The following is a 17,384-nucleotide window of genomic DNA, read 5'->3' as shown; positions in this document are numbered from 1 at the left end:
AACCCTAGCATACAGGGCATAGCTTGGATGAAATGGTTGAATGATACGGGCTTTGCCGTTCGTTGACCTCCAGTTGTCGATTCCCTGGTGGTAATTGTAGCATACATTCTACTAGCTTGGACTCATCCATGTCAGCTGCACTTAATTGATGGTAGAGTTGATTTGCATGATGATGCCTGTAATCATGATCGTGCCATTGCCCAGTGGGAATCTTGTTGCAATGAGGTAATGGTAGAGCATGTTAGTAGCGTACTCCTGGGCCAGACTCCGTCTAATGTGAAGAGTACTGAATGGCGCTAAAGTGCAGTGTAGCTGTTCAGATAGTAAGAGTGAAAACGCCAAGATAAGCAAAATTACAAATGAATGACAATCTTTTCCTCATAGGGCAGAAGGGACGGCAAGCACGTGTCTTTCACTTCCTGACCAGTCCTGACTCCTGACCCCAGTGCCATAGACAAGCAGTGCCAGTGCTCAGCATTAAACATTCAAACACAAATCACCATGCCTGCTCGAGTAGCTTCAGCTGACAGCAGCCCTTGCCGCACTCCTTTGGTTTCCACCCAATGTAAACGCCATGAAACCAGAGGCAGCTCTATCAACACCCAGGCGACGCCTGCGCTCGCCCAATCCAAGCGCAAGTTCGACCTCAAGATAACAATGCTCCCAAATACACAGCCAGGCAACATGACTTCACAAGAGGCATCGCTCAAAACGTCTTTTCCTGTAGTGGAGGATGAACAAGAGAAAAAATTGGTTGAAGTTGCCCTCAGTACTGCGGCAGATCCAAGCCACGACTTGACCTTCCAAGGCCAACCTATTAGCCCCAGTACGTGTTGGAAGTTGTTGATGGTTTTTCATATTCTGATCGAATTGAAGGCATGGGGGTGGTCATGAGGTATCTAACTCAATCAGCTCCAGAGCAAAACTGCCGAGTACGCCCTGCCACTCAACGATGCGGGTCACAATTGCTTACCGAATATCGCAGGAATTCAGCGGTGTGAGAGCAGAAGATTTTGAATTGATACAACGTGTTATAGAATCGGGCCGATTATCGGCGAAGCCAAGGCGAGCTTCTCGCTTCTCAGAGTTTGCCAATTTTGAGTCATTCTCAAATCGTCCAACAGGCTTACTTACGACTACAACGACCTCTTACTCATCGTCGAGATGCCCACTAGCTTGCACGAGGAACCATTCGACTATCTCAAAGAAGTCTTCACCTTAGCGATCGCAAATCTTCCTTATAACCGTGCCGTTGTTCGTCCAAGGATCCATATGAACTACCGGGGTTCAGTGAGGATAGGAATCACGTCTTTTCAAAAATGCGAGATGAGATCACTGCCCATCCGGAGGCTGACTTGGCAATCCTAGCTTCAATCAAGGAAGTGGCGCCCTACAAGAGCCCAGATGACACTTCTACAGCATCCAAGACGCTCCTATCTCACGGCACCACCGATCTTGCACCACTTTCCCTCAGATCATTCATCAGATAGCGGTCCACCCCAAACCAGATCGGCCAGCCTGTCATGGTCGCCGATCACAACTGGTGCGAAGTGGACTCTGTCCAGTTCTTTGTATGGGCTAGAGACCCATCCAGCGACACTCCTATCAACGTTGATGATCACGACCCTCAGCGCATGGCTTACGGCGTAAGTTTTCATATCCACCTCCTACTACGCCACTCACTTTTGCACAGACGTTGATGCCATACCTTGAATATGGACGCTGTCACCGCCATGTTGGTACGTGGGTTGTCTAGTATGAGGAAATCCATGGTTAGGTACGCACGTGGGCTCGTGGCCGATGCCAATTACGATGATTTAGAATTCGCCAACATCACACTGCCGGTCTACTGGGACCTCGCTGCTTCGGGAATCTCGAGTGCTGTCAACACCACCGCTCACCAGCGTTACGTAGACTGGTTCACGCGGCCCCGCGCTTCGGTGCCAGAGGAGCAGCGAGAACCAATGAGGACTCGCTCCCGCGCACGCGGCACACATCCCACCATGCGCAAGCTTGCGAGCTCTTCCTCCCGCAAGTCCAAAGGCAAGAGCATTGGCGTCAGCAAGCGTGCAAAGGCAAGCACTTCGTCCATGGGCGATCGTTGAAGAAGTGCATTCTGAGGGGGTACTTTCTATGCACATTTCCAACCATCAATTTTAACTTAGCATTCCGACCTCAGTCTTTCTGTCAAATTCACCATCGTGAAGAAGATAACGGTTCAAAGCACGCTATCATGTTTCTTGCGGACATAGTCTGAGTGACATTGTTATTTATTTCCTTTCGGTTTCCCTGTCCATCGCACTGTATTGTACTCGCATGATATCCGCCATATTGAAATACAAAGTATCGTTTCATTGTGGCTTAGAGCCTTAAGGCCTTATGTCGTCTACGTACATGAACTTGATCCCTACGTTATTCAGTCAGTCTTGGTCTTATCTGCAGCCGAATTGGAGCGATCAGGTAGGACTGCAGCTACTTCATCTATCTTCTTAAACTGTCACGGGAACCTTGAGGGATAGAGAAAAGGACGCAGATTAGTCTGGGCAACTTGTGATGTGGAGTTTTGAGCGTAACATACTGTTGTTATTTGGGCTGTAGGATTCCTACGACAACGTCAGTCTTATATCAGTCTGTGAAGATGGATATACCTACTGCATGGTACGCCGGCGTCAGAGTTGTCATCTTATGACAGTTGCGCGCATATTCAAAGAAGAAATGCTCGACTTTCTCTACGATCTAGAAGACGTAATCAGCGGATTGCACTTAACCTTGAATGATGACATACTTGAACGGGAGACAGGAATAAGCCCCACTCGTGCACCAGCTTCGTGAACATGCCGTATGGTCCACACTTCTCCACTTTGCGGAAGCGACTAAAGACTGATAGTTCATCATACGCCATGCCCATGTCCACCTATCGAGTGATCAGCACCATTGAGAAGACATTTTCGAGTGGATATTCACCTCATCCGCTTGGACACATGTCTCTGAAATTGGCTCTAGCTCAGCGGTCGGTATGGCGATCAAAAAACTGCAGAATATCAGGAAAAAGTGCCGATCCTAGTAACCCAGCTGTACTAACTCGTTCAAGATGGGAATTTCAAACGCATCCCGAGCGTAGGCAATGAACTTGTTGAGATCAGTCTTACTGATGCCCCCAATAGGATTGATATCAGCTGGTATTAACGTTAGTTCAGTTGGCATTTCTTTCGAGATAGGCTGACCTGCTGAACAATCGTATTTTGTGAAATATCCGTGGAGACTGAACCCTAAGTCAGTCAATTGTCACTATTCCAGCCAGTCGACATACCTGTCATCAACGTTCGCACTGCCAAGGACGAGGAGTGCACCCCGCTGCCTCGCACCCAAGGAAGTAGTTGAGCGAAGAGATAAGCAAGGAGCATCCGTAACCGTGCCTGACAGCAGTCATCGATGAACATGTAGATTCCAATTCATGGATGTTCTGCAGCGCCAAATTCTCTGCGCCAGATCCGCCATGGGCTCTGAACTGAGGTCGCAGTACATTCCAACATCACAGATAAGTCCCATGGCATCGTCGCCGGCCGAGATCTTGGCCAGTACCTCCCAGGAATGAAGGATGGTGTCCCCTGTGCTAGGTTATCAGGAGTGTCATGTTTATGTGTGTGTTTGTACCTTCAAGGAAATGATCGTAGCAGCCGTATCCACTATTGTGGGAGATCTTAATTACACGCGCTATCACAGTGCACGAGTACTGACGGAATTTCCAGCTCTAGTCCAACTCTCAGAGTAGCACCGCGCTCCTTTGCGATCGCAATGCTTTAAATGATACGTTCATAGTTTCCCTAACGCATATAACGATACGCGGTGATCTGAAGAACATTACCTGAAAATCTAACGCCCACTGGTTTAATGAACTTTCCAGCGGTTTAGTGTGTGCTAGTTGGGATCGAGGTCACTACAACGCACCATCTGGAAAGATGTAGGTAAATATGAAGATACGGCAGATATGACAAAGCGCTCACGTAGCCAACGTTATTAGGTGCCCCATGATGCAGGTCTCTAGCTATAGAATCACCTACGTTCAGAGTTAACGTGACATACAAGAAAAAACCGCATGATGGTGCGCCTGAAATAGCAAGAATACAACGACGGTTGGTGGGTGGGCACTGGGGAGAGACAGCCTATCAGGTGTGCGGAAGTGACTTTCGCGCGAAGGTCTAATTGATAGTGCTTTGCTTACACATAGGGAAGCTCGCGATTTTGAGCGATGCGATGAAATATTTGAAAGCTTCCAGGCGAGAATTTCGTGGGATAGGGATTGGTAACCTTATAACTTCAAGCTAATGGAAAAAGTCCTTGGCTAATAAGAGAGGAAGAATCGGAGTTACAAGGGACTCCTGCCTCCCTAGCCTGTGCAATAGTTGCAAAGCCTAGCTCGGCAGTCTGAAACATGCTTGATTGGTTAAACCAAACGCACGACCCTCTTCCATTCCCTCCATCTAATAAAGAAGAATTTTCTGGGGTAGGAAGCCTACCATCTGTGCACACCAGCTTAACGTCTGATGACAAAGGTATTAGCAAAAGCCTGCACCTAGCAGGGTAAACCGCCTACCACAAATGTCCACGTTAAAGTGAAAGAAGAGGGAGGAGGGGTACATGACAAAAACACCTGCCGGCATCTCCAAGATCAAACCGGCCTCCCATATCACAAGCCAGGAGCGCTCTTTGCTGTTGAACTTGCCTAGGTTGCCTGAAATCAGAACTAAAGAGCTGACTGAGGTAGAAGCTTACCGTATACAAAGACAACGCAAACGCCTATTGCGATGTTCTTCCAGTCCACGTGGGGACTGCAGTGAACTCTCTCAACCCCTGCCCTTGCAGAATTAAGGCAGAAGCTAAAAAAATAACCATAAAGAGGGCTGATGCCCAGGGCTCGTGAGCAGTCCCTGTATCTCTTTGCTAGCAGGGGAAACTCGGCCTGAAACACTCGGTTCATAATGGCACTGGAGGAGGGGTGAGGCTCAGGCAGTGGGACGGAGTGCAAGGCTTGCCTTATCTGAAACATGGCGCCGTCAGGCTTCCAAAGTGCGTCAACAGCCTCAGCATTTGAGGAGTGCCAGGCTGCGAGGGTGGGCACCTATTTAAGGCTTAGAGTTAGAGCTTAGGTCATAAGCGTCTTGAAGCTTACCCGTTTGGAATTCCTGTCGTGCCCACATATGCTACACCAATGAGATCCTCTTGAATTCTCCTCCATCTCAGCCTCTGTAAAGCCACCCCCGTCGGTTTCAACGGTGCTTACAAACGCTGCGGCCTGCTTTTCAAATGCCGGGAGGAGCGCCTCAATACGCTCGCCGACAAAGGTGCGCACCAGCCACAGCCGCCCTCGCGAGTCCCTGATGCGGGTCTTCAAGCTAGAGTGCGCGGGCTCAGAGGCTGAGGGAAGAAGGAGATGAAGCACCCACCCACAGTAGGGAACTCGATCAAAGTCCTTTAGGCGTAGAAGAATGCTGTAGTCCTCCCACTGGGCTATGAGCTCCTTACCTTCCTTCGTGGATCCGTAGTTCGTGCCCTGCCAGCCAGTGCTGGAGGTGCGAAAGGTGAGCGCATCCAGGCCGCCTTTGGACTTGAGCTCCTCAGCCTTGCGAGCGCGGCTCTGAAGCTGTAGCTCACGACGCCTCGCATCCCTCTTCACCTTAGCCTGGGACTTGGTACGCTCACGCGGGGCGTCCGCAGGCTTGGACCCCGAGGCAAGGGCCTTACTTGAGGGGTCAGCAGCGCCCTCAAGCTTTAGCTTCTTTGCAGGGGTGGCACCCCGCGGGAATCGGTTGTCAAACGATCGCTTCATTGGTCTGAGGAAGCCTTGTGAGTTTGAAGGCAGGGGCGTGCAGGGATGGCTCACCCCGTCCCTTCGTACGCATCCGATGTGCGAGGCACCTCTGACTTGAGGCCGCCGTGCACTGCGCCCTTCAAAAGCTCCTCTACTTCTGGGTCGCGGTTCTGATCTTGATTCGACTCATGGCGCAAGAGGGCTACCTGCTCGAGGGACATACCCTCAGTAGAGAATCCCTGTATGCCAGCCTTCGGAGCCACGCCGTCCTGAAGCGGTGGGAAGCTGTCGATTGCAATCATCCATGAGCTGCAGGCATCAGGGCCGAGGACCTAACCCACCAGCGACTCACCACGGCCTCTACGGCAAGCCCTGTTGGCATCGGGAAAGTTGTGAGTGAAGAAACAACTCAGCGCGGCTACTCACGCGTGGCCTCTGAACCGCATTCAGCAGTCAAACCTGCGACCATCTCAATTCACTACACCTAAGTTCGTCAGAGGCTTCAAGGTAAGGGAGGGCTTCAAATAGGCCAAATAAAATTTGACAACGAGGGGCAAGCGCAAAAGGCCTCGCAGGTAGCTTCGGGGCGAACGGCCGTACCGAGCTTCTGCGACAGCCAAGCGCAGCGCTCGAGGCCAAGCAGCGCGCTCACCTTGGGGGCAAGCGGCCGCACCAAGCCCGCGCGACTGCCGAGCTGCGTGACCTTGGTCCGCGCGGTGGTCGCTCAGCTTCGGGGCAAACGGCCGTACCGAGCTTCACAACGTCGCCACGGCGTGAGGCTCACAACCAGCCTCTGACAAGTGCCAAAGAAACATCCTCAAGAAAGTGGAGGAAGGGGCGCGCCTCGAATCAACGCCAGGCACTCACCCGTCTGCTTGATGCCCGTGGCCAGTGCGTCTGCAACTGCTCCAGTGCCGAGTATAAGAAGGTAAGTGGTGGTCGTTTACTGAAGAGCCGAATCGGAGGGTTAGTGGCGAAACTTCCTTTTCTGGAAGGATAGTCGCACGCTCCTGAAAGCCTGGAATTTTGGTAGGCTCTCGCTGCTAATAAACTGACTAGGATGGTTCTCACACAAAAATGAATAATGAAGCCGACCGCTCAGTTAATGAATCCAAGAGTCTTTGAAATTTGAACTGGATCCTAAGTGTAAAGAACTCGTGCACGTGACGTGTTGCAAACTGGCCTGCGTGGTGACGTATACCGTTCGAGCATACGAACCCAATCTCACTCCGAGATCAGCATTCTCGCGTAACCACTCACTCCAAGGCAGCGCGTACCGTGGAGGAATTGCATATTGCAGCAACGGGAGTACCACTGAGTGTGCGCACAACGACGTTCTTCACAACGACGTTGGTCGCTATGAAATTAGGTTAGAATGGGGTTTGGCAACGAAATTTGGAGACAAAACCGTGTCAGGATACAGGTCAGAATAACCCTTTCCTTACCTGTTGCACATGACGCGTAGTACCTGGCAATTTTTAATTAATGCTTCGGAAAAGGAAAAGAAAGCCGTTACTAGCAAGGGTCGGTGATACAAGGTGAATAGATGACAGAAGAAAGTGGTAACCTACTCGTTAATTACGCCCACAAAGTGATCGAACAGGAGGTTTCCAATGCGAGTCTCGTGGCGGATGAGAAGCTCGGATGCGGGCCGTCCTATGATAAGTTAAGTTGGAAGAGACACAATTATACGTGAAACATTAAGTTCACACTTTGGTCCCAGTAGATTTAAGGATCTAAACATACCTTTGGCTCACGTAAATAGGGAACGTCGCGTCAATGAATGTGATATCCTTCCATGTTACGCTAGGACGGCGTACTATCAGTACACGATCCGTCGAAAATTTAAAAAATACAAACTTGATGACAGCACCGTTTCTTTAGCTCTTGAAACAAGCTGCACAAAGAATGCGGTTCTAGATGGTTACATAGAATGTCAGGTAGGGAGCCTCATCGCCAAGAAAACTCGCCATGATTGCGTTTAGCGTTCGCTACAGACGCCGCTCGACCGCCTGCGCCGAGTGAACCAACCGACAAACCGTGCAATCCTTCGCAGTGATAATCTCGAAGGTCACGTAATCCACACGTGACGCTAAAACTGTCGTAAAACGCTCGACAAAAGCACTCAGTACTAAACATTGACCTACATTGACACTGTTGCTGACTGGGTCTCGAGTCTGTATCGAAGTCTGAAAGTTTTCAGTTAGCACTAACTCGATCCATGGCCCGGACTAAGCAAACGGCTCGTAGATCTAATGGCGGGAAGGCTCAAGGTCGCGTGTCAATCATGGATCCTGGAAAGCTGAAGATCAGAATACCAGCGCAGACAGTACTACGCGCTCATGTCGATGTATCTTCACCACACGAGGTGAAAAATGATGTACATGACGTTTATGATGACCTCAACGTATTCTAACTAACGTGTCTACGCAGTTCTGTGTCCTCTGTCGAGACGGCAGTGAAAACCTTGTCATCTTCACTTGCGACGAGTGCCCACGCGTCATTTGCACTCGTTGCATTGATGCTCCTTCAAATTACCTCGGGGAATTGACAAAAATGGATGTCAAATTTCGCTGCGTCCTTTGTCACACAGCGTTGATGAAGAAATTAAACGACCAGACACCGTACTATGCGAGTATTCTTACATCATATCCCCAGTCTCTTACTCAATATACTTCAGGGATTTTTCAGGGATGCACAGCCCGTTCTCCCGTTCTTTCTGCCTGTTTGTGTGCAATTAGAGACGTCCAAGCGTTCCGAGATATCTGCCTCGCACATCCTTATTATCCACTTTAAACTGGTTGACCACGTGACTACTGGGAGCCCGGTTGACATCGTCCACCAATTTTTGGCGCCGTATTTTCCATATGGTGGTCTCCGCAAGCTCGACGTAGTCTTTGATCTAGGCACTTCTTCGAAAGTCAAAGGTTACAACGAACGATGCATGGAGCTCGTCAAGGACGTCGTCGAACAGGACTATTACAAGTCCGTATGTATCGTGATTACGACCCATACAGACGATGACCGCGGTGATCCGTTCATTGGCCGTAAGAAGGGAGACAAAAGCGGCTACGTCTCTGCTTCTGTTCCTGAGGTAAGCTTCCTCTTGTTCAACCAATCGTACGCTCAATATTTTCCCTGTCAGTTCTTGAACGTTCTCTTCGAGCCGTGGCAGGACGCAATCACACGCGCTAAAGACACGACGATGTTCTTCATGGGCTGCGGAGCCATCGTCAATAATACCGAATCATTTCGCGATCTGCGTCTGTCTGTTCTCAACTCCAAACTTTCATCTGCAATTGCATTCACAGCCCCGCACTTCCAACCGTCATTCACATGTCATTTGGTAGTCGCTTTTGCTGAGCACGTCCTCATCGAAGGTTTTCCCCTCCGTGAAGCATTCCCCGAGATTCTCGGTCACTCATACCGACTGGGAATGCACACAGACATAATTCTTATGACAAGATCTGAAACCAACGGCGCAGCAACGCTGCAATGCACCCGATATGCATGGTCCCACGCTACAGCTCGTCCATGGGGATCACCGCTTCCACTCCAATGCCCGCAATGCGGCTGCATAAGCAAATGGAATTTCAGTCGTGACTTGGACAAGTCTATTTTTGTCTGTTCCTACAAGGGTTGTGGCCGCGGTCGTGGCACGGAAAAGCTTCCTCCCAAGAGGTACATCCTTCAGTGCCCAGAGGGCGCCAAGCGACTCATCCCAGGGAAAAGGTCCAACGCTGGATGGCTGGAGGTGGCTCTAGACTTTTCCCAACCCAACAAGGTAACCAAATTTTCAGACATGTAGTAATAACATAATTCCATCTTAGGGCATATCGGGAGATCATATACTCTATCAAAAGGTTAGGTGTGCGGAAGTCTCTTCCGAGGGAAGGTCAAATTGATAGGTGATATGGAATCTCCTGAAAGAGATCTCAAATGATATCTCCGAGGATGGGGGAACGCTGTAGGTCGATAACTAGCTTTTATACCCTCCATGTGCTCATGGGCACGATGTTTGATTTGGCAGAATTGTGTCAGTTCTGCCGCAGCCGTCTCTAAATCTCTTCGCAACGTTCCACTCCTTAAATTCAAATTTCTGCCGTTATTCTGTGACATGGCGTCCGCTACAGATACAGCGCATGCAGCCTTCGTTGTAACACCAGACAGCTCACCAGTACTCATAGCTAAACGCCCGGTTCTCGTTCTTGATGATCAGATATGCAATTGGTAACCACGAGTATAAAATTATAAATAGGCGCTATTTGAGATGCGCAAGGGCCTTATACTGTTTGAGAAGTCGCTGGGACGATCCCCAACTAGGCAGTCCCTCATCCTGCTTCGATTCAAGGCATACCGACGCCGAACCTTCTGCAAGACCACGAAACTTCAAAAGGGGGTTTGAGGCTTAGGTAGAAAGTAAGAAATCCCAGAAAGTGAATGGTATGCGTTATCACGGCGTTGATGTGATCCGGTGGATATCCCATGGTTTGTCCTATGTGATCACATTCTTGGCATAGTGAGTAATTGTAACGTACATCTAACATCTCCCGGTACTGGAAGAACCAGTCCGCCAACAGTCCATTCTCCTCTTGCGCCTGGCCACCCGCCCACTGCAGGTCGTCCCCGAACTTCGACAACGTGAAATACCTCTACTAGCTCCTGTACAAGGCCTGAGCGTGCTCTAGCAATGGTTTGACTCAACACAGAGAGATCCTGAGATTCCTTGGTAAGCGTTTGTGATTGGGGTGGAAGGAGGCGTGCAGCTTGAAGTGTGTGTTTGCGCTGACCAAGGGTCTCTCGGACGGGACGGAAACGGTCGCGCTCTAGATCGCTTAGACCAATAGATGCGAGCAAGGGTGAGACACGTATTGTTCTCGCAGTCTCTTCTCACTTTGGCAAGGCTATCTGTTAACTGGTCGAGGCTGTGGTCCGCTCATGCAATCTCTGCACGAAGGAGGCGACCAGATTCAATAGACTTGAATTTGAATGCGCAAGAAGCGCGAGCAATATGCTCATTTCTGTCCGAGGAAAAATGGCTAGTTTGAAGGCGAAAATCGCGTAGACTGCCATGTCAAGCAAGGTCAGCACGGGTTGGGTTTCATGACAAATGTTTTGCATACTGGTTTCTCATACATGTTTGCACAACAGTACTGACGTTGTCTCAGCTCGCAGTTCTTACGCTCCATCGCATCTTCAGAACCTTCAAGAAGGACAAGTTTGAGGTAAGTACTGTAAAAGCACAGTGGCGAAGTACTGGATGACGTAAGATTCACTGTTGCCCTGCACGTTCAACGATTTCTAGAACATCACATGCATCACCGTATGCCTTACATAAATCAGTAGAAATCAGGGCGTCCATCTTCAAATGCTCATGGAGATGAGCCATTTGGTGTGCACATACTAATATCTAGTAAATTCTAGCTAGGACCCTGTAAAGGGTACTATTAGTTTCGGTGGAGGCAATGTGTCGATCCGGATGCTTTATATTATTTGTTGATGTTTGTTTGTTGTTACGCCCTCTCTCTCTTTCGTTTCCTAGTACGCAGTTCTGATACATAATAGACATCATGGCTTGCGCATCTTCATCGTCGCATCCCCATTTAGATTCTTTCGCTCGTCCTGTCGCTTTCGTAGTGTCCGATCAAGAGCTATCCAATGATGGACATTTGGTTGTATCGTCGTGCGTTTTACGCAAGTATTTTGGGTATTATGGGGTATCTCGAGACTGTTTGCCTGTAAGCCGTCAATTTCCGGTTGGTGATTTGCTGTCAGTCACTGCGCCCGGTTTGGGTCATATCATTGAGCATTTCTCTCATGCAACAACTCCGGGACCAAGTCGATCGGGACGTGGCCGTCTTCGTCCAACGTACGGGTAAGGATTCTGACACGGTTCTGTCTTTAAGTTCTCTCACACCGTTTCAGGCGATACCCTGGATCTCGGGGATATCGCTTATGCGAAGGACGTAGGACTGGATACGATGAAAAAGTGCCTACCGGGGACGCGCACGGAGATTCTTTCCCAGATCACGGACTGGATCAACGGCAGCGGAGATGCTGCCAAACGGGTGCTGTGGCTATCTGGCCCTGCGGGCAAGGGCAAATCAGCCATCACGCACACAATCGCCAACTGGTTCAAGGAATCGGGAGGCCTTGGTTCATGTTTCTGTTTCGATCAGCGCAGAGAAGCAGATCGTTGCCATGAAAAAAATTTCTTCGCCATCGCGCGCGATCTTGCCGACCGTGATTCGGGGATGAAGCGAGCGTTGGCAGATGCGGTCAAGGAGTTCGATTCAATCAAGTTTGTTACTATGTGACTTGAGTTAATTCATTACAAGCAAGGTTCTGCCGTCATTCACATCTGCATTTTGGCGAATGGCACTAAGGGTAGGTCCCATTCCATTCTTCATCGCTTACCACATTGATTGGACTTCATTCTTTATGGAATGCAGGTGTCGGTATACACTTTCAGCGCCTACGTAGGTCTTCGCATCAACTGCGTTAATCAGTCAACTGTTAGAGTCGCTGATCAGCTCCGCGCAAGGTGGCACTGTCTGCACGCCTGTTGTACGTATAAATGCAGCTGGTCACGCCTGATCTCTCGCTGCTCTCTGATCTACTCCGATAATGAATACTACTATCCCGTGATATCGGCCGCAAGGGCACTGGAGGCATGTTTGATCACTTACCTATCCAGACGCTGGAGAAGGACCGTCCCTACCAATTTGGATCGTTCGTCCTTGCTTTTAAAACGATTCAGCAGCGTTCCGATACTCCCAAAGTTGTGGAAGAGCCTGCAGCTACCTTCATGGAAATTGCGTCGATTCACGGCAAGCCCTACGTTGAACGGGCTGGCGACAGCAACAAGGACGTCCAGCTGACTGTAGCGCCACTGACAAGAAAGATACCAATCCTGTTCCTTCTATAATTGGAGGTATGGCCGTCGTTTCTACCGTCGTTTCCCATATCCTGACAATATTGTGTGACAGGTTATTGCAAGTAAGTTGACATACATTTCTCTCGCTTCTTTGATTTGAAACCGTTCTTCAGCCATGGCGCTCTTGTGTTTCCCACCTGGCACTGCCCATATGCTATTGAGGTATGTTCAATAGATGATCATGCCTAATGCGTCATTCAATTCAGTTCTATTGGATTACAGCAATAAATTAGGAACATCGTTGAAAAATTGGTTCACGACGTTGAAGCTGATAACCCAAATGAGAATGGAATATAGATTGAAACTGCAAAGGAACTGCATTTTCCGTGCGCGATAAGTCAATCCCGACGCTGATATAGCCCTTTACATTGCATATAGATACTTGGACTGGGCCGGTAAGGATGTAGCCGAGAACGGTCTCCCTCTTTAGCGACGAGAAGAATGACCCGGTAACATCACCTTTTCCTTTCCGGACCACTGATCTTGCTGAAATGTGGTCTGTAGACAGGACGAGTGGTGTATTTCTTCAGGTGGCATAGGACATACCGCCACGCTTCTACTACACTGGATCCTGAAGGTAGCCGCATGGACTTGTTACAAAAGTGAGTATCTATGGAGACACGTTGCGTGAGGCTGGTGCTGATTTTGCACTTGTCAGGACGTTAAAGCCGGAGCAAATGATCTGAGACGCAGAGTCGCCCAACTCTTTACGTTCAGTGATGACGAAATTTTCGCGATAGCGTACATCCTAGTTTCTGTCAGTATTATATATATATTGATATGCTGACGGCTGGGACGAGTTCTCTAATCATACCGCGGAATCAAAGGGAGATATAAATTTCATCAACCGTGGGTCGCTTGAAGGTGTGCAATACACCGTTCATCCATTGCTCGTGGGTGGAATACATTTGTTCCAACTTTGACATATGCTTACCCCAGCGATGAGTTAGGGTGGGAATGGAGACCATGCGAGCAATTCCTTCTGACCATCTGCAATGATTTTGGTGCTCATCTGTACATAGGCTGGTTTCGATCCAATATTTTTCCGTGAGTGAATAAGTGCAAATTACCCGTCTGCATTACTGACGTGGTTTCCTTCAGTTCACCATTCGAATGTGGGCAGACTATGTATGATTTCGTTTAAGGTATTATCCTGTTATTGAGTCCCCCAAGTTGCTCTTTGGGAGTGGTGCTACCCCGAATACTGGACGGGAAGCGGATATGAACGCGATGGGGAACAGTACCCTTGGACACAGGTATGGGTTGGACTATGTTTTCATGCAGATATTCATTGGTTGTCTTTTAGGGCACGTGGCACGTATGCACAATCTTACAACGAACAGCACCTTTCAGACGGGCCGCTCCAACCATTCCGAACGGAACGAGGAGACTACCGGACCTCTTCTCAGGCCCGATTTCTGCATGAGCAAAGCTACCCCAAGTGTACGGAGCAATCTTATGTATTGAATAACATAAATTTACATCGAATAGATTATTCGTTTCCCGAGTTTGAAGGAATTGAGGTCGATCAAGCTGCCACGTCATTTCAAGAGCGTGCCTCGGCGTGCAAAAAGGTGCAAACCTATCATGGTTTTTATCCACAAACCAACGCGAAACAGGTGGGCTTGCATGCTACGAAGCACCTACCTGTTCTAAACAAGGAAGATCCTACCGTGCCAAGCGATCATACTATTATTCCTTGCTACCGCACACTTGCTGTACATGGGAAACTTCTGGAGCATGCATACAACCGCTTCTATTCATTCCAACTTTTTCCGCTAGGGAGTGCTTATTCGAGTCCGCAGCTCGGCAGCTTCGTCATGGCAAGGGGACCCCTTGCCCATTTTCCGCCGAGTATTCATTTGACCATCACGTGATATGCTCACACCCTTAAATTTGTCATGGGCAAGGACATGACGAAGCTGCGGCCTGCCGTCCGAGTCGCTTGCTCGTTTGATATCTTGTCGTTCTCCTTTTTTCCTAACGTCGTGCTGGCCAATTCTTTTAGTATCTAGGTCTTTGCTGTTGATGTTTGAGTCGCGCCTCGATTCTGAGACGTCTGGCACTCTACTAGCTTGAACATCTTAGAATGAGAAGACGATACGGTGACCTTCTATCCCATCATGCGGACTCTTCTCACTGTCAGACTCGGATTCGTTGCCTTGTGCAAACTCCCTGGCCCGGGAGTTCTCTGATTCTGGCCAACAGATTGAAATCAGCAAGAGTTGACCGTTTTACTTTTGACATACCAAGGATAAAATGACTGAGAATGCTGCGTGCTACATAGTACATACATCCCACTCCCGGCGATCAGCACGAGTAAGGACGGACCAGAAGAATATGTACGCCGTTTTCTAAGTCGTAGGCCTGCTGGATACGTACTAGTTGCGAATGACGCCAAAGAAGTGTCCTGCGGATTTCCCTGTCTCCTCGAATCCCTCAGATGCACATACATTCTTGATGTGCTGCTTGAATATACCACGCAAATTAGTCTCTCACAGACCGTCAGTCAGTGCAAAGCTCGAGGTAGGGCCAAATTCCTCGAACCTCTGATGTAGTGGCTGTGCTAGAATTCTTGCCCTTGCTTAGCGCTTACTAAGTACTAAGTAGCGGTCCGGTGATCAATGTACATCTGACATCGAGGCTACTAGTAGACGCAACGTGTTTGAAACCCTTATCAACTTGCGATGTACTTAAAGCAAGGCCGAGGAAATTGCTCCAGCATTGGTCGCCGTTTCCTAGCTTCACTCATTCGTCCTTTCATGTCAGAGCCTCCTGCTCAACTCCCTCAACTACGGTTCAACCCACCTGATGGGAACATCGCCACCCCTGTGACAGAATGGTGGTCCTTGATGGCAGATCACTGGGATGGGGGTCAAGAGAATCTTTATCTGAAATGCTCGTTGCGTCGCATCGAATTTTGCAAGTGTTCGAATGCAGCGCGACATGAGTTCCTCATTTTGTTTTTCGGACATTGGATAGATGGTTCCACTGCTGAAGCTGTGATCTGCGTAGACCGCACCTTCAAGTTACGCATGCAAGACGACAATTCCTCCAAACAGTTCCCTGGACTCGTCTCACATTCATCATCCGAACCTAGCCCCGCCCTCGACTCTGTATCCATGGTTGGCTCCCCTCATGACGCAAAGCCACGCCTCATCCAGAGCCACGGACCTTACACAACACTATGCACACTCCGATTTTCTCCATCTTCCGCACCTTCTGCGCTTGAAGTTTCTACTGTCCTGTTTCTTGTACATCAACAGGCCCCAGTGTATGATCTCATTGACAGTCAATGCTTCTGGTTCTCGGACACTGTATGGAGGAGTCTGAAAGCACTTTTCCCCATAAATCAAGAATTCTGCAATCTTAACAACCACAATTCACGTGCTCGTTATGGCGGGTTTACAGTAGGACCCTCGGACCTAAGTGTCCAGGCTGTGTGCAATGCTTACGAGTCAGAGTGGCAAAGGGTATTGATAAAGGTCGAGCAGGTTAAACGGCGTCACGAAGCTGAACTAGCACAGGTGGGCTATTTTTCAACAAACATGGTCTTCTTTTATCGAGGGTCATTTTTCCTTGCAGGTTTTACAGCAGGGAGTGGAGCAGGGTCGTGCTGAGCGACAAAACGAAATTGACCGACTTCGTGCTGAGCAACAAAATGAGATCGACCAACTTCGTGCGGGGCAACGACATGACGCCGACCAGATTTGGCAGATGCAGGTTGAACTTGCACAACTTCGTGCGATCATGGGGGTTGCAGCTTCAGAGGGTACAAGAGACTGATATTTGCTATCCTCTAGTCCCTTTTGTACTTTTTTTTCATTTCTCTTCCGCATTGTTGTACTTGCATCATCATTTGCCATCCACTACGTATGTATCCTGACAATTATATATATATCCATTCTAGACCTACGTCCTAGTACGTACTAGCGGAGATTGTGTCACTGACTCGTTTAACTATACCAAAGTTCCAAAGCCATATACCTTACAGCCCAATCATTTGAATCGCATAGCCCATGGAGAGTACTGGTCGAAGTGCCAAGATGCATGAGTTCTTATTAGCTCTCCCTTGAACGTCCTTTTCAAATCAATACTTCTAGCCCTACTTGCCTGCGTTCAGATTGTAGCAATACTGAATGTACAGTTTTGTTCTATATCAATCCGACGTCTGGCATCAAGCGTGAATTTGAAGTTGTTCAATTGAAATGACCGCCTGAAAATCGCGTGCTTCAGCAAAAGCATGGCACGACCAGGTTCCAAAAATCTAGTGCGCGCCACAACTGAGCTTACTAGCTTAGAGCGATGACGGCGCAATGAGGCAAGATTGTTGCTGCTCTGGTGTTCTTCCTCGTTCCTCAGGGTGCTTTAAAATTCGTCCTGTAACGACGCAATTCTTCAATCGATACAGCGTCGATTCCTAGCGTCGTTGTTCTGATGCCAATTATCTCAAATCAAGTTCGGCGGGCATTGGAAGTCCTCCAGCCCCATGAAGTTTCTCCTTCGTGCTTCTCGCCGAAACCAACCGGTAGAAGGGGCTGATCCTCCCAGCTTTGTCGTTGATCTCACTTGCTCGTACTCCTCCGAGGGGTTGTCGATCCACCACCATCCACCACCGTACCGGTGTATTTCTCGTTG

General features: G+C 49.0%; 6 protein-coding genes across 6 annotated transcripts; 4 read left to right on the top strand and 2 right to left on the bottom strand.

Moving 5' to 3' along the window:
* Nucleotides 1-501: 501 nt before the first annotated feature.
* HD556DRAFT_1309341 (uncharacterized protein) lies at nucleotides 502-2,105 on the top strand (the record flags this gene model as incomplete). The annotated part of the gene is made up of 7 exons (XM_041300266.1): nucleotides 502-826; nucleotides 877-932; nucleotides 986-1,101; nucleotides 1,125-1,290; nucleotides 1,491-1,646; nucleotides 1,694-1,739; nucleotides 1,822-2,105. The coding sequence occupies 7 exons, from the start codon at nucleotides 502-504 to the stop codon at nucleotides 2,103-2,105; spliced, it is 1,149 nt and encodes a 382-aa protein (XP_041158902.1).
* A 311-nt stretch (nucleotides 2,106-2,416) lies between these two features.
* On the bottom strand, nucleotides 2,417-2,908 carry HD556DRAFT_1432643 (uncharacterized protein; the record flags this gene model as incomplete). Its single annotated transcript, XM_041305142.1, has 4 exons — nucleotides 2,417-2,494; nucleotides 2,549-2,577; nucleotides 2,649-2,736; nucleotides 2,786-2,908. 4 exons carry the CDS (start codon nucleotides 2,906-2,908, stop codon nucleotides 2,417-2,419), a joined length of 318 nt encoding a protein of 105 aa, XP_041158901.1.
* Nucleotides 2,909-8,030: 5,122 nt separating this feature from the next.
* Nucleotides 8,031-9,617, top strand: HD556DRAFT_1309339 (uncharacterized protein; the record flags this gene model as incomplete). The annotated part of the gene is made up of 3 exons (XM_041300265.1): nucleotides 8,031-8,216; nucleotides 8,490-8,903; nucleotides 8,955-9,617. 3 exons carry the CDS (start codon nucleotides 8,031-8,033, stop codon nucleotides 9,615-9,617), a joined length of 1,263 nt encoding a protein of 420 aa, XP_041158900.1.
* Nucleotides 9,618-10,070: 453 nt separating this feature from the next.
* HD556DRAFT_1536935 (uncharacterized protein) lies at nucleotides 10,071-11,198 on the bottom strand (the record flags this gene model as incomplete). The annotated part of the gene is given in 5 exon segments (XM_041309642.1): nucleotides 10,071-10,196; nucleotides 10,348-10,440; nucleotides 10,460-10,635; nucleotides 10,968-11,041; nucleotides 11,086-11,198. The coding sequence occupies 5 exon segments, from the start codon at nucleotides 11,196-11,198 to the stop codon at nucleotides 10,071-10,073; spliced, it is 582 nt and encodes a 193-aa protein (XP_041158899.1).
* A 2,336-nt stretch (nucleotides 11,199-13,534) lies between these two features.
* On the top strand, nucleotides 13,535-14,518 carry HD556DRAFT_1481810 (uncharacterized protein; the record flags this gene model as incomplete). Its single annotated transcript, XM_041308639.1, has 4 exons — nucleotides 13,535-13,656; nucleotides 13,807-13,874; nucleotides 13,920-14,189; nucleotides 14,238-14,518. Coding segments are annotated over 4 exons (741 nt in total), but the record flags the coding sequence as incomplete, so codon positions are not given.
* A 990-nt stretch (nucleotides 14,519-15,508) lies between these two features.
* On the top strand, nucleotides 15,509-16,532 carry HD556DRAFT_1444527 (uncharacterized protein; the record flags this gene model as incomplete). Its single annotated transcript, XM_041306791.1, has 2 exons — nucleotides 15,509-16,273; nucleotides 16,332-16,532. 2 exons carry the CDS (start codon nucleotides 15,509-15,511, stop codon nucleotides 16,530-16,532), a joined length of 966 nt encoding a protein of 321 aa, XP_041158897.1.
* Between the last annotated feature and the right edge of the window lie 852 nt (nucleotides 16,533-17,384).

This window comes from Suillus plorans (assembly GCF_016647745.1).
Source record: "Suillus plorans strain S12 chromosome Unknown HD556scaffold_37, whole genome shotgun sequence".
Taxonomy (NCBI): Eukaryota; Fungi; Basidiomycota; class Agaricomycetes; order Boletales; family Suillaceae; genus Suillus; species Suillus plorans.
Note: the sequence above shows the minus strand (reverse complement) of the source record. Positions and strands in the feature narration are given on the sequence as shown.